Below are 26,502 nucleotides of genomic sequence, written 5' to 3'. Positions count from 1 at the left end.
ATATATATACAGAGTATATATATACAGTATATATATATATATATAATTTTAATTTAATTTTTTATTACTTATTAAATGATTGCATGTCATTTCATTTTAGGTCTATATATCCTTTCAGGTTTCGAGTCTGGTTTGGATCCTGGTGAGAAAGAGCGGTCATGCTTTCTCCTCAATCCTGCGGTATCCACTGGTCCCAGCCGTCCCACTGCCCAAGTCCTCCCAGTCCAGAACGATCCCTCCCTCTGTCCCTCCCAAATGAATTTGCCCCCTCCATCCTTGCCCCTCCTCTCCCCAGGCCGCGTTATCAACTCTCCCCGCAAACTTCATCCACCCCCTCTCTGTTCAGAAGAACGTCCCAAACCGATGGGGTCTGGGGTCACCGTGGGTGTACGGCTTGAGAACATCTTCCCTGGGTTGAATCTTGACGGTTCTCCGAGGCACCAGGATGTGTCAGGCCCCCGTGGGCCCCTCACAGTGCTTCGCTCCCCTCCAGGTCTCATGGTGGAGACCAGCACTGCTCTCACCTCCACGTCTAACACCCTCCATCATGTTTCCCACCCACCCTTACATTTACAAGTGTCGTTTTCTGTTCCACGCACAGGGTCGTACCCTCTCTCCACCCCGTCCTCCTGCCCCTCATCGAGTTCCTCCACCAGACCCACCTTCTCACCTGTCAGTGGAGTTCCAATAGCAACAGCCAGCAATGTTCCCATGGCGGCAGTACCCGGGAACACATACTGCGTTAACAGTACGCCCACAGTCACGCCCAGTTCTAGCCCAGCATCCACAGAGAATAGCGGCTACGCCTCAGTGCAAGCAAACAGCGCTAACTCCAGTTCCTCATTGTGCGTTTGTAGCTCTTGCGGTTGTAGCGGCAACTGTGGCTCGTACGGGGCACTTCCAGTTAGCTACGCCGGATATTTTCCACATCCGTTTTCAGGAACGTCATTATTCACGTTAGGGCCTTTGCTTCATTTCAGCCCCCTTCTTACAGGAAGTGGTACCGCCTCCCCCTTTTCCTACCCCCTGGTGGCCCCGCCTATTTACAACAGCAGTCTATCACATGACTCGCAACAAAACCTTGTGCTTCCACCAGTGCAGGGTTTTCTAGGGGGAGGGGGTGGTGTGTACCAGCCCCATGGAATGATGGGAAACGGAAGCTCTGGGCATAAGAAAACGGGGAATGTGTCCTGCTATAACTGTGGGCTGAGTGGGCATCGAGCACAAGACTGCAAGCAGCCAGCAATGGACTCTGCACAACAAGGTAACAGCACTGTTTATAAGTAGTGCTTGTAAACTCATTACACCTGAGCAACCACATAGCAATACTCTAGCAACCACCCAGAACATCCTAAGAGCAAATTAGAATCCACCCAGAATACTTTTTTAGGGCCCTATGACTTCTGGGATGCGGAAAATGCAGATGGAATCGCGGAATCTGATCACAAAAATGGAATTTACTGTATAACGCGGAATGTCACGGAATTTGCAAAATTTAGAGTAAATAAATTGAAAGGAGGTCAGTACACTTAAATCAAAGCACGATATGGACCAGTATCTGTGAATATTAAGCCGCAAAAAGATTATTTAAATATGTGTCTCTGTGTGAATGAATGGCGCAGACGCGCGTTTTTGTTTACTACACGCATACTGAAGCACGCGTAACGCTCGCAATGTTTTCAGCCTCTGCCTCCTTAATATATGAGTACATAAACACATAAACATGAACGCTAGAACTGCTCTGAGAGTCACTTCATGAGCATTTTACCGTTTCTTTTGAGTAAACCTATCGTCTAGAGGGTTTCACAGCAACCCATCAAAATAAAAGTTCGGTTAACCTTTCTTCAAAAAATGTAAAACCGGAGTTATTTTTTGCATTTTCAAACAAGCAATTGTTTTGTTTTTGCAGGGACTTTTCGTCTGAAATATTCCCCGCAGTCAGACAGCCAGGACTCAGGGGAATAAATGGTGTGAATGAACTGGTCTGGACCTGCACCCTCCTCAGTGTGTAAAGACGCTTGATGTGAGACTCCGCTGAGCAAAGGCATTACAGTTTCTCTTTACAGGAGGATCGAGCGATGGAGTTCCATTAGATATGGCTTCCAATGAAAGCCTTGTGCCAAAGAATCACTTCACGGTGGATCTTAGTAAAGGGAAGTTCAAAGAAGAATTCACTCTTTTTGTGTTCTTCACGCAGTTCGTCTCACTTGAGACTCGCTTGAGCACTGTGGAGCAGCCAGTAGTGTATCAGATCATGCTGCACATGTCATTCTTGGAAGCATTTTGCTCGCCAAATAATATGCAATGATGGCCACGTCTTTTTGTTCATGGTGCGACTATAAGTCATCCTTTGTGAATAAGATACTGGCAATCTTTTTTTCTGGATGTTCAGAAAGGAAGGAGAAACTGACCATTGTGAAGGCGAAAAAGTCGTTTTCAATCTCAAGAGGTCATTTTTTTAGCTTTTTGACTACAGGAAGTCTTCTTAATCATCATGTGTTCTTCCTGTTTGTTGTAATCATGGCGTATTTGTTCATATCCGGGTTTTTGAAAACGTTTGCTACTTTTTTCTTGGAAGCATTTTGCTCGCCAAATAATATGCAATGATGGCCACGTCTTTTTGTTCATGGTGCGACTATAAGTCATCCTTTGTGAATAAGATACTGGCAATCTTTTTTTCTGGATGTTCAGAAAGGAAGGAGAAACTGACAATTGTGAAGGCGAAAAAGTCGTTTTCAATCTCAAGAGGTCATTTTTTTTAGCTTTTTGACTACAGGAAGTCTTCTTAATCATCATGTGTTCTTCCTGTTTGTTGTAATCATGGCGTATTTGTTCATATCCGGGTTTTTGAAAACGTTTGCTACTTTCGAATTATATTTTTTTATTACATTCTCTTTGTCATAGAGGTGCCACGTCAAGTGGCGCTCAGATAAAATGTTTATACAGTCAATGCTCTTGGGACTGCTAAAGCTTTTTTAATTCACTAGCATTCATGAAACTGTGCAAAAAACTGTTCAGACTTCTGAATTTTAGTTTTTGTACTGAGAACTGAACACAAGAGGAAACCTTTTCAGTATGGCACACTACAAAGGTCAAAAAGTGGGTTTTCCCATGTTGTTTCTCAATTACATTAGCCTAAAAATTTTCCAAAGTGTTGAAAAAGGTCAGACTTTCACCATTAGGCGCATTTAGCCAATAGATGCCTTTCCGTTGTCATTGCCAAACATTTTTGATGTTTCAAAGCAAATGGTGATATTTCTGTTTATAAATGACAAAGATCTTGCGTCACTGGCTATGCATGTCGCCTGATTTACTACGTGCTGTATGTATTATGTCTAGTATTATCGCAGGAAAGCTTTTGGTCTAAAACGACAATGTTGCCGCAGCCATTTTGTATTCTGAGGTGAATGTTGAATGAAGTTTGATCGTTGAATTTTTGTATAATGTATCACTTTGACACTTTTTAAAAAATGAATTAAAAATGTTTTTGAGAATTGTTTGGTAGTGGTCAACAGAAGCTTGACGTTTTTAAGAAAAAATTATCAAAGAAAATGCCAGACAGGATGCATATTTCTCTTTTATTTTTTAAAATGTCAACAGAAATAGAAGTGTGATATTGCTGTAAATCTGAGCAGGAGAAATACATAAATGAGCTTAGTTCGATAATGGGTTGATAATCCTTTAAAGTTAAACTCTCATTCAAACAAACAGTCACTTTTGTAAATTGCACAATAGTAGCACATATGAATTGATTTTTACAAGAACAAAACAACCAAAAAAATAACATCTCTTTAAATAAGAGCAAGACAGACAGCAATTAAATGCTCAGGAGAAAAGGCAACTAAGCTTATCTGTACAGTTTACTGTAAGACATACAGATGGAAAGAATACAACAGCTCACGGTTATGTATTTATAAAGGTGTAAATAATCCTCTAATGAAATTGAAAAGTCTAAAAGCGTGCACATAAAAGAGCAAGGATGTTCGGGCAGCGCTCGTGTCCGTGATTGAGCTGCCCTCTCTACCTTGGGCCACAATCGCTAAAGCCACATTCATTCGCTCAATGTACCATTGAATATAATTACATTTTCCTTCCTTTTAAAGCTTCACACTACAATCAAAGCAGAATTTCTTGTATTATAAATTGCTTGCTATTTATTTCCTCAGGTATGTCCCACTGGATCATACTTCAAATGTCAACAAGGCAAGTAGGCCGTCGTTTCGAACCTTGACTTACCCACTGATTTGTGAAATCCAAGACCCTCAACGCTCATGACCCAATTAGCAAAAAGCTCGAGGGGGAGGTGAAAAGACTGAATTGCTTCTAACAGGAAAATGGAACAGCGGAAAATACAGTTTGACACCTACAGGTAAGGAAAGGCTGTCGAACTCAACAAATACAGAGATTCGATGAACAGCGGGAGGGGTTAAAGGTCACCAGAATGAACCTGACGAATAACCTCTATTTGGCCGCCTAACGGTACACTAAATGCCATTTCGGAAATTCAACCGCCAAGAAATTGAGATGATTCCATCTCTACACCCAGAAGTCTTTCGTTCAAGCTTAATGTTGAGTAAATCCGGATTATTAGTCCAACTAACCATAACCTGTCCTACAACCTAAACACAATCGACTCCTGTTCCATCATTAAAACTCAAATTATTTAGAGGGAGCCGAGGTTAAAGGGCTGAGATGTAGGAAGTTAGGATTTAGCTTTGGATAATGGCTGGGATTGGTGAGCCAAATGACTAAAAGTTCAGTTGGTTCCTGTTTGGATGGGAAATGGGATAGGGATATTTGCAAGGGAGAGGTCACAAGAGTTCAGGGTAGGTTGTATCATTGTCCGAGAGTGAAAGCCAATCGTTTTGCCATTTTTTACTGAGGACACACAGTTCCAAATGTCTCCTGGGAGGCGTAGACCATGTACAGGAAGCCGTCCTCGTCTTTCTCGCGTTCGTAGACCTCAGAAATGGCGGTGGACACAGATACCATGCTGTGACCGTTGACAAGTAGGAAGAAAGCCTGATTGGAGTTGAGCTGGAGGCGTCTCCTTTTGGAAATGCACATGAACCAGAGATGCATTAGCGAAGTTTTTTAATCAGAAATAGTAATGATAAAGAGAAATTATAATGAAAGGCAAGAGGTAAAAGACATTTGTTTGGTGTTACCTGATGATCTTAATAAGTTCGCTCATGTTTACGTGGTCGGGAACTAAAAACTTAGTTTTGTCAAGAATTGGCAGTTGCTTTTCTCCTTTGTATCTCTCAATGATGACCTGAAACAAAACCAACAAGCTAAATATTAGCATATATGCATATTTATTTTAGTGTACATAGTATGTATGTGCTCTACTGTTTAGACATTTGGGGTCAGTAAGTTTTTAAAGACATCTCTTATGCTAACCCAGGTTGAATTGATTTGATCACAAATACAGTAAATTTAAAATAACAATTTTATATTATAACACATTTTAAAAAGTAATTTATTGTTTTGATAAAGCTGAATTTTCAGCATAATTACTCCAGTCCTCAGTGTGACATGATTCTTCAGAAATCATGATAATTTATATATTTGGGACTCAGTATAATAAATATATTTGTGGAAACAATGATAGACATTTATTCTAGAGTGTTTAAATAGAAAGTTCAAAAGAACAGCATTTATTTGAAACATAAATCTTTTTTAATAAATGTGTTTTCTGTCATTTTTAAATAATAATTAAAAAATACTAAAAAAATAAAAAAAATTAAATTTCCCCCAAATTTGTAAACAATGTTGTTTACAGTATGTATTTTTTAATGACAGTATTTAAAAAAAAATTATATTTACTATATTTTTCTTCCACCACTTTGTGGTCCAACGCATCAATCTAAAAACATTTAATTTAAGTTTTAGAGTAATTTAAAACGAAATAATTCAGTCTTAAATCAAGTCTGTCCAAACGTTCCCACTCAAAGAAGTTGCTCTGGGTGGTGGTTTGTGTCTATTCAGCAGATGGTAAGTTGACCACTTTATCCTGGTTAGCTTGAATAACAATTGAGACTGGTAACCCTGAGGCATTATCAATAGAGGTGACACCTGGCTACAATACCACTGACTGGTCTTTAAGAGGCTGATAAAGGCCCTATACATACATGCAAACGCAGCCATTCATATGCTATCTGTTTTACTAGGTCTATTGACAAGCTTCCTTTTGAGATTATCCATAAGATTAACCTATTATGCTCAATACACACAGCTGAGCATGTTTTAAACACTTGATCTGAAGGCCATCTGATTTTGTTCAAGTAATTCAACAAAAAAAATGGAAATTCTATCATTTAACTTACGCTCATGTTGCTCCAAACTTAATTTTTTTCTGTGGAACACAGAACATATTTTAACAAATGTTTCAGCGTTTTTTCATCAATACAACAAAGGTCACTGGGGGCCAAGTTGTTTTGGACCCCATTAACGATCATTGTTTGAACTAAAATAGTTGAGACATTTGAGAAAATATCCGTTTTAATTTGATCCACAGAAGTCACACAAGTCATAGAGGTTTGAAACAACATGAGGGCGAAAATGACAATTTCATTTTAGAGTGAGTGAACTATCCTTTAGTGTTTAGTGATGATGAATGGATCAAATGCAAATATGCAATACTATGTAACATCCTCAAATAGGGCAAATATAACCATATTCTAATGATAATATTTTATTATAAAGGTCTATACTGGTAAAAACGTTACAACACTTGCATACTAAGTGTGCGAGCGATTTTAATTGGTTATCAATTTTAATCTTCATCTTCAGCTCCACAGACACAAATATAATCTGCTTACTGGGATCTTGCTTGGATGCTGTTCCCGGATCAGCCGTACATCGTCCACCCGCTGCTCTGTGGAGAGGAAGTAGGAGCGGATATTAGATACAGCAGATCACAGTACAGGATGCATTAAACCACAGACATTTTACTGAGCTGGATATGGGTTTGGGTATCAATCAAGGACCAAGTTTAATTGTGTTTAACAGGTCCACGTTAAACGTGCTAGTCCTATCCTGTGGTTCAGTTTCAACCGAACAAGAAAGGGCTTCGAAACTAAGAAGGTTCTGTTCCAAATGAAACTGAATATGTTTAAGGGTGCATAAATAATGACTAAATATTAATTTTCGGTCAACTGTCGCTTTAAGAAAACACTCAACAATGGCTCCAGTGTTTGTCTGTTCTTCCCAGTTAAATTGCTTGGAATATTAGTTTATTTCTTTGTTGTGTAAGCATTTGTTCCACATCATTTTCTCTTAACGATTTAATGAACAGAAATGAAAAAGAAGCAAGGCAGGCCTTTGTGTACCGAGCTAACTAGACTTTGAACAAAAGACATGACATGACAGTATCTACAGAATACCATAAAACAATAAAACGACAAGTGTAGAAAACACAGCACTGCATTGATATTGTAGGACAAACTACGTTTCCAAAGAATTAGAGACACAAAGGAACAAGATAAAACTTCAGTCTGGGGAACACGAGGTCGTGTGATGATTCATGAACTTGACTTGAGCACGTGCTGCTGATGTATGAAACGTGCAATTATTGAGCAACTGTGGTAACCTTTGGTGTCTGACAACTAAACCTCAGCGAAATGTGTTCTTTAGTTTCGTTTTGAGCACCTGGTTCATCCTTTCTTAAAGCTTTATGATAAAAGCCTTCACGGCACCTATATGGAACTACATATGATCAAAACAACAAAGTCATACCTACATATAATTACCATTTACACTTCTCATGTAAAAATGATATTCATTAAAACTCTGTTTGTTCATAAAACGTGTTCGGTCGACTCCAGAACCAGTTCGGTTGTTTAGTTTGGTTTTTCTTTATTAAAAAAAAGATTCTACTTTAGAAAGACGTCGCTACTAACATTAGCTTGTTTGGGCTGACTGTCACAACAACATTGGCTGAAGATGAATTAGGTAATTTACGGGCTGATATCTCATTTGTTTTATAACTAGTCACATAAAGACACACGGGCCTTCATATAAAAACTCCAATAGGCTATATTCTCTTACAGCATCGATCAAATAAGTACGTTATGAATACAAACAAAGGCCAAAATGCTGTCTGGCTAAGTCTCTCACTATGTTATCAGCTATTTTTCCACTTCAGTCCCAAAAAGGGATGGAAAACAAGAGTGGTAACGGTTATGAGAAGGATAACTCAGCGCCGATACTTCGCCTTAACACAGGCCTATAACTGAACGCAATGATCACTGCAACAGAAATACTATTTTGTTTTATTTTTTCAGAAAATGTCGATGTTATCTGAATAGTCGCTATTGAAATATTACGAATATTCATTCGGCATCATTGTTTGTTTACTCGAGTCCTTCCAAATAACCTTAAACGACGAGTCCCATCCCCCAATCCTGCAGCGCGGTGTTTCGCTAACATCTGCCCACAAACAATCAAAGACAACGCAACATAGATTCTGGGGTTGACATGTTGATACGGTTATGAGAAGGATAACTCAGCGCCGATACTTCGCCTTAACACAGGCCTATAACTGAACGCAATGATCACTGCAACAGAAATACTATTTTGTTTTATTTTTTCAGAAAATGTCGATGTTATCTGAATAGTCGCTATTGAAATATTACGAATATTCATTCGGCATCATTGTTTGTTTACTCGAGTCCTTCCAAATAACCTTAAACGACGAGTCCCATCCCCCAATCCTGCAGCGCGTGTTTCGCTAACATCTGCCCACAAACAATCAAAGACAACGCAACATAGATTCTGGGGTTGACATGTTGAAAATAAGGTAAGAGAAACTCGTTATGTTGTTTATGTTATGGTCATGAGTCTGTAGCCTGTATGTATATATAGTCTGAACTACACGGCCGACACCCTTATAACCCAGTTTGACTAGATTGTTTGTAGAGTAACAACAGGACCTATTTTTCTATATCGCATAAATTTCGTGTCGTAATATAATACGATGCGTGTATTACATTAATACACACTTCACTACAATATTCAGGTATTTGAGGTAACTTAGCTGTATATACCATTACAAATATAAACGACAATCACAAACTTTCCCAGAATATAGGCTTACGTAAACGTGCCATTCCAAATGTAAAATGAATACATATATCAGAAATACAGTAGAAAAGCGATTCTCTGATGATATGAACTCGATACACTTACCAAATGTCCTCCTTTGTTTAAATGTCTTTTCCGAAGGCATGTTTAAAATGCGATTAGACACCGTTTTCTTTAGGCAAACGTGCCTACTTTCTTTCCTTTTCTGTCTCTGAACAGATCTTAATCGGTTATGTTTTAAATAAAGCGAAATCCTATATTTCAGTTGCGTGTCGTTGCTTCGTCCTGTGAAGTCCGGCTTACCAGCAAAACAAACCAGTCAGCTGACCTCTGACGTCATGGCGCATATGCCGTGTGCGTGCAGGAAAAGGGGAAGAGTTTGAGGTTAGTCACTATAATGAGGCATATTTTTAGGGTAGGTTTTGTCTGTGGCAGTTGTCATTTATTCTGTATGCTTACTCTATTCATACTTGTTTCAGTTCAACTGAGTTATCGGCTTCTGAAAGACTTCAACCATTTCCAAGCATGTGTCACACTTTTTACTGCAGTGAATGTTTACAGTCAGTCAACACATGTTGACAATATATGAGGTTAGTTTAATGCAGTGGTCATTTAACAGGCTTTGCAGACAGTATTTAAACATCAAAACAGTTATGATTTAGCAGATTTTGTTTAGATTTTGTGGTTTACTCAAGCTAGTGTACATTAATGCTTGCCAGATGACTCAGCCTTAAATCCTTCAATTATACTGTTGTTAAGACTGAGTCATAAATAATTTAAAGAAACAGTATTCACAAAACATTTTATCTTACCACTAAGAGTTCTCCTTAATAGCAGTAAAAGTTTTTAGCTAAGAGTTTTCTCTTAAAACCTATTCACAAAGCTGCTGAGACAAACTTTTAGTAAGGAATAGAGAGAAGTCTTAAAGGGGTCATAGGATGCCCATTTTCCACAAGTTGATATGATTCTTTAGGGTTTTAATGAAAAGTCTAACATAGTTGGTTAAAATTTGTCAATGGTAGTGTAAAAAAACTCCACCTGAACTTTTACCCTGTCAAAAACAGCTCTTTTCAGATTAAGACGTTTTTGTAGCATTTTCCTTTAAATGTTAATGAGCTCTGCTGACCCCACCCCTCTCTTCCGAGCCCTGAGGGACTGTTTACGTTAGCCTCATTAATCGTGAAACTTGCTAATTAGCACATTATTAGGAAAGGCGATTTGCAAAGATTCATTACAAAATATTATACTCACTTCTTCTGTAGATGAGGCTGAATCACGAATGAGTCGCGCGAACATAGATGCATTTATGTAGATCGGGGGCGCATTCCCTTCAGAAACAATGTAATCCACTGCAAGTTCAGCGGCTCAGATGTCGGGAGTAAATAACGACTGCTGTTCATTATTACACCTCAATCGCTTAGGAGTCATTCTTGTCTACATCTGCTCCGGCGGTGAAACAATGGCGGACTGATGACAGCCACTCAGGGCGAGTCTAAGTTAAGACACCAGTCCAGTCTGTGCTGAAACACTACTGTCAATCAAACTATCGTGGGAGGGGTCTGTTTTGTGACGTCACACAGACAGGCATCTGCTTCTCAAAAACAATTAGCGGATATGCATATAAACAGCCTTTTAATTAACAGAGTAGAATAATCATGGCCGATAGTGAGACATGCAGACGTAAAAGAAAACCAAACTGGACTCAAGAACAGCTCTTATTTCTTGCCCAGCTGGTTAATGAAAACAAGGATATAATCAAAGGAAAATTTGGAGTTGGGATAACCTCCAAAACCAAAGGTGATACCTTTATAAAAGCTCATTATCGTCAAACGTTTCTAAAATGTTTACGTTCCGAGGCAGATTGCCAGCAACGACATTTTAGGATAGTTTGTGGCTTGGTCTTAGTGATTAGGAGTCCTCTTCACTACTCCTAACGTTTCACAGATTTAGGAGCTAGCGCTAAAACGCTTTGTGAAATAATCTTAGAGCATAAATTTAGGACTGACACGCCCATAACTATCGTGGGAGGGGTCTGTTTTGTGACGTCACACAGACAGGCATCTGAGATCGGCTCGATTTGAGAAAGGGAAAAACATTTAACCAGATTAAAAAAAAAACAGGGTGAATTTTTTATCATTATAGGGTGGTTGTGTACACACACTGCCAACACACATTTCAGTTCAAACTACTTGTAAAAGTGCATGTAGCATCCTATGACCCCTTTAAGCTAAGAGTAAGGGCGGGGTTGACCTCGTTGCTATGGATGATGTCAGCATGCTTACTAACTATGCACACAGTGATTGGCTGATAGGGGAGGGGTCTCTGTCAGATTTATTCATAGAAATATTGTAGAGCACGATGTTGTGTTGCCACATTCAAATAAAGATTTTAAAAAGCAGGCTAAGTGTCACTAATTAAACAAGTATATGTTCAGCTAACTATCAGCCTCTTACATGTATGCTTCTCAAAAACAATTAGCGGATATGCATATAAACAGCCTTTTAATTAACAGAGTAGAATAATCATGGCGGATAGTAAGACATTCAGACGTAAAAGAAAACCAAACTGGACTCAAGAACAGCTCTTATTTCTTGCCCAGCTGGTTAATGAAAACAAGGATATAATCAAAGGAAAATTTGTCGAACCTTTATAAAGGTGTGATACCTTTATAAAAACTCATTATCATCAAACGTTTCTAAAATGTTTACGTTCCGAGGCAGATTGCCAGCAACAGACATTTTAGGATAGTTTGTGGCTTGGTCTTAGTGATTAGGAGTCCTCTTCACTACTCCTAACGTTTCACAGATTTAGGAGCTAGCGCTAAAACGCTTTGTGAAATAATCTTAGAGCATAAATTTAGGACTGACACGCCCATTATTTTTAAGATTTTCTCCTAAATCTGCAAGTTATGAGCTACTTTTAGCCCTAAGATATTTTGTGAATACAGGCCCGGCCCAGATTTGTATGGAATCTTGTTTCTGACACAGGATACATTTTTTTAGAGTTTATATCTCAAAATTCTGTCTTTTTTTCACACAATTCTGAGTAGAATAATTGCAAGATGCAATTCTGAGAAGAAAAGTCAGAATTACAAGATGTAACTTAAAATTGCAAGGAAAAATATTCAGAATTAGTCAAATTAAAAGTAACAGTTACCTCTTTTATTTATTTTTTTATTCCGTGGCAGAAACAATGAAACTGATTTGCTCAGAATTCAGAAAAAAAGTCAGAAATTGCAAGATAAAATATCTCACAATTGACTTTTTTCTTAGAAATACAAGTTTTTATCTTGCAATTCTGACTTTTTTTCTCAATCCTGAGGTTACATCTCACAATCAGAATTACAAGATGTAACTTAAAATTGCAAGGAAAAATATTCAGAATTAGTCAGATTAAAAGTAACAGTTACCTCTTTTATTTATCTTTTTATTCCGTGGCAGAAACAATGAAACTGATTTGCTCAGAATTCAGAAAAAAAAGTCAGAAATTGCAAGATAAAATATCTCACAATTGACTTTTTTTCTTAGAAATACAAGTTTATATCTTGCAATTCTGACTTTTTTCTCAATCCTGAGGTTACATCTCACAAGTTTGTTTTCTCATAATTGTGAGGGGAAAGTTAGAATTATAATATTAAATCTCACAATTATGTTTTTTATTTTTTTTTATCCTGTGGTAGAAATGGGCTTCCATAGAATTGTGACTGTTTGTGTTTGTGTGTGTGTGTGTGGCAGGCAGCTACGTCACTAACTGATGTTTCAGAAATGTTTCAGAATAGATAAGCTTATAATGCCATGGAGGTAAATGCTATGTTTTGTTGGTACTGTAAACATTGCAAAACAGCAATACAGTAACAATATTTAAAACAACCTTGACCTAGCCACTATCGATGTTAACTTATGATAGAAATGTGTCATTTTGAAAGCAGTGGTCTGATGCTGAAAAACAAATGGAGTTGCAATTCTGACTTTTTTTCTCAATCCTGAGGTTACATCTCACAATTTTGTTTTCTCATAATTGTGAGGGGAAAGTTAGAATTATAATATTAAATCTCACAATTATGTTTTTTATTTTTTTTTATCCTGTGGTAGAAATGGGCTTCCATAGAATTGTGACTGTTTGTGTTTGTGTGTGTGTGTGTGGCAGGCAGCTACGTCACTAACTGATGTTTCAGAAATGTTTCAGAATAGATAAGCTTATAATGCCATGGAGATAAATGCTATGTTTTGTTGGTACTGTAAACATTGCAAAACAGCAATACAGTAACAATATTTAAAACAACATTGACCTAGCCACTATCGATGTTAACTTATGATAGAAATGTGTCATTTTGAAAGCAGTGGTCTGATGCTGAAAAACAAATGGAGCCAAATAGTACAATTATTCTTACTTTTGTTTTATTTGTAGTATTATTTGTAGAGATGTTGTAGTACAAACATAAATGGGACCCATGTGATAAAAATTAACCACAGATACAGTATGTGATAAAGGTACTCAGTTGTTTATTCCCTTCCAGCATATTACTAGGCTTGACAAGGTCTGTTTTGCCAGGCCCTGGTATATTTAGTGACTCACTGACTATCAAGGAGCATGCAAGTGAAAGTGAAAACAATATTGACAATTCAGCATTGTTAGCCACTAGGCGTCCATGAGCCATGCTGCAAAATGATTCATTTTATTAAAGTTAACCTCTTGAATACTGAGTGGATCGTTAGATAGAGTATGAATGGCAGCAGAATATTAATAACGGCAGAGCATTATTCTATACTAGATGGAAAATATAAAGTTAAGTTTGAGGGCAATTCAGCATACTCAACACAGCAACCTTGAACTTACCACATGAGTCATATTAATTAAAACATTATAATTTTACAGTTAGGTTTTTTTTCTTTTCTTTTTTCTACATTTTATAATTTAAATGACAAACATTTTATGTAGTAAATAAGAATTAATCAACAGACTATTAATAGGTAAGCATATGAAAGATTTTTCCATTAACCTTCTGGTATGTTGGATGTGAGCTAACACGGAACATCTGTGCTATAATTGCACATTTCCTTTTTTTCTTTTCATTCTGTTTTTACACTTTTGCAGTGAAAAGAGGAAAATCTTAAAAATATGTTTATACTCATTATTAGTTCAAAAAGAAAGAAAGAATATACCTACAGTATACATATTTGGAGACTCAGTTGTTTAACATTTATATATATATATTTTTAATTTTCTAAAATTCATACTTCATTACAAGGTGGTTATTTGGAAACTCGGGACTATTAGATGCAGAAATACATAAAAAAGTGCTATTATAACTTATATCATTACTTGAACAGCAGATGCATCTTTGAGATACATCTGGAAAAAATCCCATCAAACACATTGTCATACATATTCTATGAGTAGGTTCCCAGTAAAAGCCTGTTTTCTTGGAGGTTTGAACTCAAATTAAAACCATCCAGATGTTCAGCATACATTCTTCCGGAAAATAATATCTTACAACTTATGTGCAATAAGAAAAGAAATAAGACATACCCCATGTCTATTCAGATTTAGCACTTTAAGTACTTCAAGATTTCTTAAACTGTATCAAGTTCAAAACAGTTCTTCAATCATACCAAGTTCAGTATCGTGTTTACTCTTAGCTTTTCTGTATGAGAAGTGTTTCTATGGGCTCATGAGACAAAACATTTGTGATATTGCAAACTGGTGTGTCTTACCATATTATTTTCATGTATTATCTTAATTATGAACATTGAACAGTGCAAAGAGTTTTACCGTTTCCTGCAGTTTGTTATTCTTCTCGTTATTTCCCTACAGCGGCTAATGAACCGGAAGTCTCGCACAGTTTTTACTGAAACGTTTGAAACTAATATTGTATGGATGTATATTATTTTTTAAATTCATGCAGCCTAGAGGAAAACCTAATTCTGACATCACACATTAGTAAAGGCGATGACAAGCAAAGACTATAGAATACCTTAAAGGGACTTTGTGACAAGTGTCATCCGCTTTCGGAAGCCCAAACAAAGACGTTTGGGCACGGAGGCGGTCGCGCACCGGACGAGAAGCGCAGCGTCGCCGCGCCACGCCACGTCTTTAAAATTCAAATACATTATTTTCTATGAGTGTAGGCACACTGGCGGTGCCGTTCGACACACTACAACACTGACTAAAATTAAAAAAGTGAAAAAGCATAATAGGACCCCTTTAAACTGGCAAACAGTCAAACAATAGGCCTTCCATATTTATAATTCAAGAGGGCGAAATGGGCACTACAAAACATTTCAGTTAAGGCCTATTAATAATAATAATAATATAAAAAAATCAGAGTATCCACCTTATTTGTAATGTAAAAGCTGGCGCGGCCATTTGTAACTTAAATGTGGTGCGAGACTTCCGGGGTCATTCCAATTATTTTGGCTGTACAAAAACAGCCCGGTATGTTGCTTGATATTGCAAACAGAGATTATTTATCGTATTATTTTAATGTATTGTCATAATTACACACACACACACAGGTTTGTAGTACAAATACTTTAACCGTTTACTGCACTTATTCTTCTAGTTATTTACCTAAGGGACACATTCCACACAAAATATTGTAGATATCATAAGAGAAAAGTTGTTTTGAATTTGAAATGCGTTACTTGTGTTAGAATTTAAGAGTAAGTAGGCTAATCCAAAAACTATTCGACTGCAGACAATGTGTCTTCATGTAAAACGAAAGACAGAGAGGCGACTACATGCGCATTCATCTGTGTGTTTGTGTGTGTGTTATTATGGATCACTCAGTCACACTCTGTGTTCCTGTCATCGTCCCAGCCATCAGATGGTGGGCAGCTCACTCACGGCTGGGCACTCAACTGATGGCAGCTGTCCTGTAGGAAGTGCAGTTGGCACGGGTTTATCTGCGATATCGCTCCCTTACGTCGCCTTGGCAGTCACGGTATAAATATTCAATACTTCTGAGCACACTTTTTAGAGTCTCAACTTCGTGTTGATCCAAAAAATGTGTAGAATCTTGTTAAATCGCAGCATAATAAGGTGTTTCGTAATTGTATTCATTAAAAAATCACAATTAGCCTCACAGAGGAAGTCCATATTGTCCATAAGAGGCTTGGGCGTCTGCATGGAGCGACATAATCTGGGCGCTACAGGGTTGCTGAGTTTACAGCAGGGGGCGCTCTTGTACAATCACTGCCCATCATGATTACAAGGGCCTCGGGGGACTGTGAGACACATCCTCTCAAACAAGCCTGCTTTCGGCTTTCAGAGACATTAAAGCTGCCTCGCAACTCAAAAGATTTAATCCTGTAATTCTGACATGTATGATCCTGAACACATTACATAGAATTGTTCGTGCAAATCTCTTGCATAATTCGTAATCATTTACATTGTGCATACTGTGTTCCTATTATACAGTCTGATTTATTAGCATTTATTAGTTATATCTGATAGGAAAAACACTGCATTACAGTGTACCATAAAAACAAAACCCCTTACATACATGGTTCCTTCTTACAAAGCGTCTTGGGCAACCTTTGACACTTACCTGGAATTGTAAATGATTATGTATAATTGAAATTAATTTATTCATATGATTTTAAATGCATTTATTATTATTATTTCAAATTTTAAGTAGTGCTGTGTTACACACAAACTCTCTCTCACTCTGTAATATTTGGGTTTTAGAAAAATTAATGATTCCATTATTGTTAATAAATAAAGTAAAAAGGAAGATAAAGCACTGTAAAAAAAAAATTACTTCAAAATGTCATGGTTAATCCAATGTCTACTTGCTTAAGTGTTTCAATTGTTTGTGAAATTTACTATCAATTTCTGTGTTAAAATTGCTTTGTTTTTTTTGTTTTTTAATGGAAAAAGGAAGCTTAATATTTTTTCATTTGTATTTTTGGAAAATTATTGATTCCATTACTGTTAGTAAGTCAAGTAAATAGGGAAGATTGCAATTTCCCCCCTTTCTGATTTAATAATTTATGCCCAATGTTGTGTTTTAAAATGAAAATTCAATTAAAAAACAACCTAAAAAAAAATCAATGATCCCATTATTGTAAGTAAAAAGGAAGATACATTTTTTTCTCTTTGCAATTTAAACATTTCTATTAAACTTTAAGGGCCATCTTGTGACCAGTGCAGTGTTTCAAAATGAAAATGCAATTGAAAACAATCATTAGGAAAAATCAATGATCCCATTATTGTAAGTAAAAGCAAAAAGGAAGATTAAGATTTTTTTCTCTTTGTACTTCCATAATTTCTATTAAACCTTTAGGGGTCATCTTATATCCATTGCAGTATGTTTCAACATGAAATCGCTATTTACTTTCTAAAATATTTATATTTATATAAGGTCTTGTAGGTGCAATGGGAAATTATAATCTGATGAACCTGTTGAACCTTTTCTCGGCAGACCAGGATGTTGAGAGCTCGTGTGGCGGTAATTGAAATCCTTTGACCCGTCACCAGGGCCGGAGGACCGAGGTAAAGACTTGACCATAATATATGGAGCATCATTGCAAATGAAAATGGTGCTCTCTCTCCATCTCCAAAGCATTTCCCCCCTTGAATAACACTGAACGAGTTCATTCGGATCAATCCCTGGATCGTCCTGACCCTGAATGGGCTTTTTTTGGGAGGACCAATATCTTATTAAATGAATTACTCTTAAAGTAATGGAGTCGTAATAACCTAGAGCACTCTATAGTTTTAGCATGATAAAAGCAGGCGGCGAGTATTGTCGACAACAGCCCCTCTCAAGGCTGAGGCTAGTAATTCAGCGCTGCGTTGCCATGGTGGTCGCCATGGAAACATCCTACACCATTCGGTGAGAGTTGAAGGTAACACCCACTCTCATTGTTCATCGTTCGCTGGGCTAATGCATATTCATAGTCACAGCGAAGCCATTACCGAAGGCTTTTATTGGTCTGTGTATCCATCAGCTGCACAATACCATTACAAATGCTGCAATTCACCTATCTATGGCCTCTTAATTAAGAGGGACTAGATTAATAACCTTGGCCGATTTGATTAATAAAGCAACAGGAGTGCATCTGATTTGCGTGGAAGCATGATTACATTTCGACGTGGCTGCAGTGTACAAACTTGTGTAGGAAAAGAAGAAAGAGGCGACTCAGAACAGGTATCAGGATGAGGTTTTTAATCAGTTTGAAAGAGAAATATTGATGCGATTGCATCGCGTTTAACAGACGACACAAAAGCGATTTGCTTGTGAGATAATTGCTTCATCAGAAGTGAACAAGGTTTGCATGAATAAAAGATCAACTCAGAGCTGGAGGCCTTGAAACATATCAGCCTCCTACACAAAAACATTCACCTTAAGTTGGTCGGCGCAATCGCGTCCTACAGGGCTACGTTTGCAACAACAGAAATAATTCAACTCTCTGCTGAATTGGATTCGCATAGTTTGGGATGCACAAACACGGACAAAAAAAGACATGGCTAACAGCGCTTTTTGAATATTCAAAATGACAGGGTTTTTAAGCAAAGCCAGTTAATCAGCCGCATTGTTCACGGGTCCAAAATGCGGTTAATTATGAGCGTTAGCTACAAGTAATAATCAGATGCTACTTACCTGTCTAATGAATGGGAAAACGAACACATCTGGGCACAGATGAGCCTCTCGTTTGGTCAGAAGGTTTCTGCGTATCCACATGGACCTGGTCGCTGAGGTAGACTGTGACTTGTTGTCAGAAAGCAGAAGGAACAACAACAAAATCACTAGTCTTCCACAGCGACCCAGACCAACGTCTGCTGAAATGGAGGATGGAATCTTTAGAAACGGAGTTGTCGTTTTAATTTTAGTGGAAGGTATTGAGATTTACTTCAATATCTTGGCGGACAGGGCTTTCGGTGATCTTTTTCAATATGCTGGATTTATGTCCTGGGATATAACCATCAGCATGCCCAACACGTTTTATAGGAGAAGGAATTGATTTACTGTCTATGAATATTTATTAAAAGCTCTTCTATATGTGTGCTTTTAGCTTCAGAAGTAACCCGAGCTAAAGCTCGCCAGAGACCCACTGTGAATCCGGAGAAATCCAAGACCGATGGGAGCTCATAATGTGGTATTACCTGAAGCACACCTGCCCTTTCTATTGAGAAGTCTTCACACTCTCTGCAAAATGTCGCCCGTATCTGAAGGCTACTGTGGCAACCTCGTGTCCTCGTGTTCGGTCTGATGAGGCTCAAAATGAAAGATGATTCAGCCAGCAAGCCCCTAGTTCGAATAACAGGTCTGCTTGAAAAGGCCCGGAAAGAGCTTTAGGTGTGAATCACACAATGAATGGTTAACAAGTGGAAACCTTTGAGAAATAGAGAAGAAATGCAAGCATTTGTGAGAAAGGCAGGCAATATGAAGAATTAAAGTACAGTTCTGTCCATGTTTGTCCTTATTACATGAATTGAGAAAACATTTGTATTTATAAATATTTTTAAAGATATCTGTAAGAATTTTTTATTTATAATTTGAAAAAAATATCTTAAATATTTATCTATAAATAAAAGTATACAAATATAAAAAATAGACAACATTTACATTTAAATAGTTAAAAGAAACTTTATATAGTAAAATACTGCTACAAAAATATGACTAAATATTTTTATTGACCATAAAACTGTAATTTGCATTTAAAAATCGGCATTATTATTATTATATGTTTTCTGTGATATTCTATTATTTTATTACAGTATATCAAGTGTTATTATAATTTATAAATTGTATAATACAATGAAATTATGTATTTTGCAATGTATTATTGCATTTTATATGTAGTAAAATATAATATTTTATAATATTACGTACAGCAAATATTTAGATTTTTGTCATTGTGACATTATAATTTTTTCTGTTGCTTAGCTTAATGCAAGAAATAGTCCACCAAGTCAAAGTTGTTTGAAGGCATGCAAGTCGGTCATTTAAATTAGATTTTAAAAAAATTCACTAAAGCGCTAAAGTTTACAAATGTTTTTTTTTTTTTGCATTTGCTGTTAAATTTTGACCCCACATATAATTTTAACTCAACTATTCTCTACTGACTCTACTATTTTATGCAATTTTATTTAATTGTATTTAGCGCAACCATGTAAATCTGAGCGCCAGTGCTGCATAAATTTAAATTAGATTTTAAAAAAATTCACTAAAGCGCTAAAGTTTAGAAATGTTTTTTTTTTTTTGCATTTGCTGTTAAATTTTGACCCCACATATAATTTTAACTCAACTATTCTCTACTGACTCTACTATTTTATGCAATTTTATTTAATTGTATTTAGCGCAACCATGTAAATCTGAGCGCCAGTGCTGCATAACCCCGCCCACCAAATCTCATTGGTCCAGAATCCTTTAAAACCAAACATTCTGTTCAAAACTTGTCCCACAGTTAGGACACTTAGTGTTTCCAAGCATTAAACTCCATTCCCATCAGTCCTGCGTTCCCTGAATTACCATTAGCCACCAAGGCAGTTACCCTTGGGTATAAAAGCCGGTCATAAATGAGAAAGCACTCGGTTAAGCATGCTCACGACTCCCACGTAACGCCCGCCGTTTGGGAGATAATGAAGTGATCAGTTTTAAATGACAGATCAATGCACGGAAGAGAAAGCGACAGCAAAGGCGAGGCCGGAAAGGTGCAGCGATCTGGCCTTTTCTTATAGCTTGCACATCATTTCGCTAAAAACCTCGCCGCACACACACACACACACACATCCTAGACCTTTGAGAGTGACATTTGAAGAAGGACATCTGAGTGCATTTAGTTCTACCTTCCTCGGAAGACACGAGTGACTGGATTGTGCCCCCTTCTCTCTGAAAGAAGCACTCTTATTTCCTTTCAGTCCAGAGGGAGGAGGACTCAACAAAAAACAACAACAACAAAATCCAGCCGAAAAGCCTCCTTGGTCATGGAGCGCCTGGCGCGACGTAACACGAACCGCGAGATTCAGAAATATGTACGGCGCGCAACGTCAAACTCACCTGCGCCGACAACAAAAGCGTGACTGACAGGTGTTTTGGGATGGCAGGGGACCGTCAAAGCTAAGGTTACAACGGCCCATTAATTTTGTATAAGGCCCTGCTTGGGTTAGCACATACAAAGAGAAAGCAACAATCGGGAGGCCATTGTGTCGGAGATGGCATTGAGCGGAGACTGACAGCGCGATTCTTTAGCCCTCTGAAGGAGAGCTTCATTAGAGATGTGGCTACTCGCCGCCACCACCTCATACTGAGGTGATGGACTTTCAGAGCCCAAGCTGCACAAGGGAAATTAGCTCGGATCAACTATGGTTTTTCCCATTAAAAAAACATATTAGCCATAATAGGCTCCTCAGTTCGTCTGAATAAAGTCGAGGCGTCCTTTTTTGCTTCGGTCCCCTTCTCATTTTCTTTAAGTAGCCAAATCCGTTTCCACACGCACTTATACATTTACTTAAGATTCCAGAAAAGTGGGAGCAAGTGAGAAAAAGAAAAAAAGGTGAGAGTACCGTTCCTATTTATCTCCGGTAGGGTGTCTATCTGGAAAATAATGGGCTCTACGTTGAATAGTAATCCTTTATTAAGGCTAGTTAAATTATGCTCTTCAGTTTAGGATGGCCGCCTTTCACCGGGCACAATTAGAAAAACCGAACGCGCCGTGCGGAGAAAAAGAGCTTGGTGTCCAGCCAAGAGGAGCGAGCATTCAATTCAGCTCCTATAACACGCGAATTAAGACTAATGTCCAATTATACTGTCACCGCCATTTGTCTAAAGATAATTCGATGGAGAGAGAGAAACCTTTTTCCTTTGAGAATGTGCATAGATCATAACCGCGGGGATTCGTCATGCTTGTAAAACTTTATTACGATCATTCTTGGCGGGCAGAAATCAATTGTCTCCATTTTTTGGATTGTTGAGCATGTTATAGGGGTCTTTATAGGCCCGGGGATATGACAGTTTGGACGTCAGATGGATTCGTCGTGTCTCGCTAATGGAGAGACCTGAAATAGCTGGTCAGGCAGATGACGAGATGTTCATTTAATAGATGGTACTTTTTTCCTTCTCTACTCAGGTGTGGAACACGTATTGGGGAAAGAAAACAATTAAAAAATGCATTAGGGCAGCCGATTATGGAGCTGAGATGGCAGATAATGATGTCAGTTAGCTTAGAAATCTTGTCGGAGACGTGTTAGACTCATTCAGATGTTTAAATGAAAATGTTCCACGGCAGATGTGGAACGCTGATAATGACTAATTGCAAAAAAAAAAAAAAGCAATTATTCAACCAGTAACTACGAAAGCACCTTTTTCCTTCTGAAGCGATTAATAAATCCCCAGAGTTCAGGTATGAATTGGTTTTCGATTTTAGGAAAACAAAAATTAAATAAAGAAATAAAAAAAGTGTATATCATTATGCGATTATATAAATCCATAGATATGTTGATTTATTATATAATTCATTTGATATGATAAAAACTAAATATTTAAATAATTATTTTCTTAATAGAACATAAAAAAAAAAAAACATTTACTAATCCACACACCCCGAGTTGGCAGAGTGCAGTGATTTCACCTTTTTTGATAACAGAGAAGGCAACCATAGTGCAAAAAAACCCCTCAAAATATGTATTACTCAGTGTGAGAACACATATAGCTAGTTATCTTGCTTGTTAGCTCACTAACTCCAACTATGCATCAAAAAATCGTCCTGATATATTTCTTTAATGCAATAACACCACAGTAACACGTCACGTCGGCCCCCAACCCGGCTGGCCACCTCTCCTAATTTGATTCCCTTCACATCCAGTGAACCCATCCTTTGAGGGAACATAGCAGGAACACCTTACGTGGCTGTTCAGTCACCCCTTAAAATTGTTACCTCTCTCACTCTTTTCCGCTCTCTCTCCCTCTCCCCAGGTGCTGAGCTGAGCTGATTAGGTGGGTGACTTACAGTGACGGCGGTGACTTCCCTCTACCCCCTCTCTCTCTCTCTCTATCTTTGAGGAAGAAACACTGCAGAGATGCTTGAATCCATCTCTTACTGATTTGCTGAGTGCTGCTGGGTGGGGCTGAGAGAGCTGCGGAGCGGATGGTGGTTCCTCAGCATTGTTCCTGTAGTTACAAATCTATAATAGAAAAGTTGACGAGAAATTTACAGTCTGGAATCAGACATGCTGCAAGTCACGACTAAATAAAATTTCTTATGTTAATAGTAAAGATTTGGTGGAATAAAGAAACACGTTTTATACAGTTGCATCCACTAGTGAAAATGGCATTTTGCATTTTTCTAATTTTAATGCAGTTTTTATCCATTAAAAAGTATATTGTCAGAGTAACACTTTGAGTGAAAATTAAATTGAAATAAATAAATTACATGTTTGTATGTTCGTTTTGATTTGATAAATTTAATAAAAGTAATGTATATTATATATAAAATGTAATAATATATATAATGTATTTAAAAATATCAAAATGTTTCGTCATTTTAAATCAGCAATTTATAATTATATATATATATATATATTAGCATGCATCTGCAATTCATTTATGGCCATTTATACATAATTAATTAATGCAATATTCTGTGACCATTTTAGTTTTGATATACAATTTTCTTTTAAAATACGAAAGCAACTGTGATCTGAATTTAAAACAATGATAAACGATGGTTAAATTAATAACATAGCCCTCTCACCCTCTTCCCCAATTTAAATAGCTTTGGTTACGTTTCACAAGCAACATCTATTTTGACCACAGCTGTTACAGATGTAACGGTACATCAGATAATTGTTATTGTTGTAAATATGTGCGGGCCGGAGTGTGGTTGTCAGTCAGTGGTGTACAGACCGATTTCTCGGTAATTAACGCGGGTAAGAGCATATGATTTACGGTAATTGCCTTGACAAGGGGGCTGAGTGAAGCTACACTTAATTACCTGAACATGCTCTCTCCCAGGAGCCCAGTCAAAACGACCTTTTACCGTTTTTTCCTTTTATTTTACAGTGCTGAAATTGGAGAGATGTGGAGGTGGTGAATTTGCTCCGCACCCCTCAATCTGCCTGTCAGAGGGATGCTGAAAAATTTCGGTTTGAGGTAACTGGCAGTCATGAGAGTGCACATATCTGCGGTTTTCATGTTTGTCTGTGATAACTCTGCATTTTTAGATAAAAACACATTCAGATTTCACCGAAAACTTTCTATATGGAAAGTGTCTGGTCTATTTAAAGAGACACAATGTTGCAAACCCTCTGATTCAGTTAAGATTTTTTCAGCTGCAATCAGATTACCTGGATTGTACGTTCATGGCAAACCATCCAAGCTTGTTTTTATAGCAGCAAAAATCAATTCTGCCATTTTCTAAACTGCAGAATGTCGCAATGAAGTTGACCTCATGGCTGTTGTGCTCAAATCGAATCTGATTGTCTTTTATAGTCATCGGCGTCAATTTAATACGCTGTGTGTTTCCGAACAGGCACGTCTCTTGTTAATCAATAGGTAGAAATTTTATTTAACACATTTCGGCTGCATTCAACGAGATTTAAGCACCGTTTCCTGGACGCGTCACGCCACCTGCCGCTATCGAAACACTTGGATGGCGAAAAAGAGATTCTAGTGCTAAAACCTGAAGGGATGGAGAGGGTGATGAAGACAGCTGCCACGAATTGAGTGACGGTTGAGAACAAGTGTTAAAAACGGCAACATGACAGTATGCGCCACGTGACCGTGTGCTATTGTGTGGGGGATGTGCGGCGACTCCTGCTAGCGGGGAGCTTCCTGGGGTGGACGGCGAGGAGCGCTAGCGATCAGTGGGAGAGCAGTAGGTACGTCTATGTGAACTCAGGCCCCTCGCTGGGCCCACCTCTGATGCCGAATTTCAGTCTGACTTTACTCTGCAACCCCCTTCTTTTCCACCCCCACCCCCATTCCACAGATAGGTCGCTGGGTAGTTTATGGCACCGCAGCGCTGAGGCGAAATGCGTTTTGTCCCTCTGTTGTGTTTTTGTGTACACTCGCCATGCTCCGCGGCACTGGCGTGCATCTGTGCTCGGTGCCGAACAAAGGTCCATAGCAACAGGAGGATCGTGGCAACTGGATACCACACCTGTTTGATCTTTAAGACCTCTCCTTGATAAGTGGCCGTAACCAGGGCAACCAGGACGAAAGGGTTCAATGCATTGTTTCAATAGGTAGGGCTTAGGTAGGCAGCACAGGTCAGGATTTATGCTGGAGTACAAATAAAAAGGGTAAGAATGACATTTTGGCCAATACCGATAAGCTTATAGTTGTACCTTATTATTATTATTATATATATTTCCCTTTATACTGACTTAGTTATATTTTATATAAATATATACACATTTATTTACAATACATACTTTTTTCCCCATATTATTAGTGTTTAAAAAAATTTAACTGAGTGTTAAACGACAGCAGAGCTAATCTAAATGTTAAAATAGGGAAAATGAGCATCCGCAATGTAATATTCAATATAAGCTGATACCAATAAGCAATAATAAATCAATCATATTAAATAAATACAATAAAATAATTTTACTTATTTAATTTGTAGCCTATCATTATCCATCTATCTATCTATCTATCTATCTATACACACACTAATATAGTCCAATATATTGAGCTCTATTTTGCAGTTCAAATGTTAAGGATGCATTAGCAAATTCATACTCACACACCACCAACAGATGATGTCAGCGCTTCTCCTCACAGTTTAGTGAAAACCTGGAAAAAAAAACACAGAAATTGTCATGGTTACATAATGGATAACTGCACATATCGACTCGCATTCTACATTCATTTCAAGTCTCCGTGGTCGATGTTTATCTGTAATTAAAACTAGAACAGAAAAGATATATCGCAATATCTCTCCCGAGACCTGCTCTGATTTGCACAACATACATGCACCATCTCTTCCACAGCAGCCGAACCCTGCTGCGCACAATCTTAGTCCTGCTCACTTCCTGCTTTGTTATTCAATTGCACGGCCTAACAGACACTCTCTCACCGAGAGGAAAGCCGAGCTTCTTAGCCTACATACCCTTGGGATCCGTGTCCGTGCAGGCGAATGACACATTGGACCATGAATAAGTGTCCGTTTGGAGACAGGAAAACATTTACATTCTGAACTAGATGGCCGAAAACTTGAGGATATTTGACTTCAGTGAAGGTTTTGCTGGATCACTGGTGAATAATTTGGGGGGAAAAAAAAAAAACATATATAATTGGTTTATTTTATAGGTTTCATATATTAAAGAAGTTCTTCACCAACTAGATAAAGTATAGTTAATCGCTACAATTTTTTCTTTCTGTAGCAGACAATGTACCAACAGATTTGGTTTAAGGCCTTCCGCTCCTAGTCAGCCTCTCACCGACCCCTCCCATCGCCTCCAGTC

At 37.9% G+C, this 26,502-nt stretch overlaps 2 protein-coding genes and 2 long non-coding RNA genes across 8 annotated transcripts in view; 2 read left to right on the top strand and 2 right to left on the bottom strand.

The window, feature by feature from the left end:
- zcchc14 (zinc finger, CCHC domain containing 14) overlaps positions 1–2,405 on the top strand; it is a 29,385-nt gene extending 26,980 nt beyond the window's left edge. For 2 of the 3 annotated variants that reach the window (XM_016267492.1, XM_016267491.1), the window contains exons 12-13: positions 101–1,264; positions 1,910–2,405. In XM_016267492.1, the coding sequence (XP_016122978.1) occupies positions 101–1,264; positions 1,910–1,965 (1,220 nt within the window). In that variant the 3' untranslated portion in view covers positions 1,966–2,405. The remainder of the gene's footprint in view (positions 1–100; positions 1,265–1,909) is intronic. The other variant, XM_016267493.1, reaches the window with a different exon arrangement.
- Positions 2,406–3,669: 1,264 nt separating this feature from the next.
- Positions 3,670–9,404, bottom strand: map1lc3b (microtubule-associated protein 1 light chain 3 beta). The gene is made up of 4 exons (XM_016267490.1): positions 9,193–9,404; positions 6,825–6,880; positions 5,169–5,275; positions 3,670–5,050 (listed from the first exon to the last, which is right to left on the bottom strand). The coding sequence occupies exons 1-4, from the start codon at positions 9,230–9,232 to the stop codon at positions 4,876–4,878; spliced, it is 378 nt and encodes a 125-aa protein (XP_016122976.1). The 5' UTR covers positions 9,233–9,404; the 3' UTR covers positions 3,670–4,875.
- Positions 8,515–26,502, top strand: part of LOC107581830 (uncharacterized) — a 25,634-nt gene continuing 7,646 nt past the window's right edge. The window contains exons 1-3 of one of the 2 annotated variants that reach the window (XR_001608870.1): positions 8,515–8,803; positions 23,009–23,029; positions 24,095–24,184. This is a non-coding gene — a long non-coding RNA (uncharacterized lncRNA). Of the gene's footprint in view, positions 8,804–9,415; positions 9,472–23,008; positions 23,030–24,094; positions 24,185–26,502 lie in introns of those variants that run through there. The other variant, XR_001608869.1, reaches the window with a different exon arrangement.
- The window catches only part of LOC107581829 (uncharacterized), an 8,298-nt gene continuing 4,597 nt past the window's right edge, over positions 22,802–26,502 (bottom strand). The window contains exons 2-5 of one of the 2 annotated variants that reach the window (XR_001608868.1): positions 25,782–25,831; positions 25,194–25,315; positions 23,058–23,217; positions 22,989–23,000 (exon numbers count right to left, since the gene is read on the bottom strand). This is a non-coding gene — a long non-coding RNA (uncharacterized lncRNA). Of the gene's footprint in view, positions 23,218–25,193; positions 25,316–25,781; positions 25,832–26,502 lie in introns of both variants that reach the window. The other variant, XR_001608867.1, reaches the window with a different exon arrangement.

This window comes from Sinocyclocheilus grahami, unplaced genomic scaffold (assembly GCF_001515645.1).
Source record: "Sinocyclocheilus grahami isolate Dianchi unplaced genomic scaffold, SAMN03320097.WGS_v1.1 scaffold38.1, whole genome shotgun sequence".
Taxonomy (NCBI): domain Eukaryota; kingdom Metazoa; phylum Chordata; class Actinopteri; order Cypriniformes; family Cyprinidae; genus Sinocyclocheilus; species Sinocyclocheilus grahami.
The sequence above is the reverse complement of the archived record's forward strand: the minus strand, read 5'-3'. Positions and strand labels throughout refer to the sequence as shown.

What these genes read in the sequence shown, in the direction of transcription:
- map1lc3b (XM_016267490.1), bottom strand. Translation starts at nt 9,232, where the DNA reads ATGCCTTCGGAAAAGACATTTAAACAAAGGAGGACATTTG. An exon ending in TAAACAAAGGAGGACATTTG is followed by an intron (nt 6,881 to 9,192) that starts GTAAGTGTATCG and finishes TCCTCTCCACAG; the next exon opens with AGCAGCGGGTGGACGATGTA. An exon ending in AGCATCCAAGCAAGATCCCA is followed by an intron (nt 5,276 to 6,824) that starts GTAAGCAGATTA and finishes GTTTTGTTTCAG; the next exon opens with GTCATCATTGAGAGATACAA.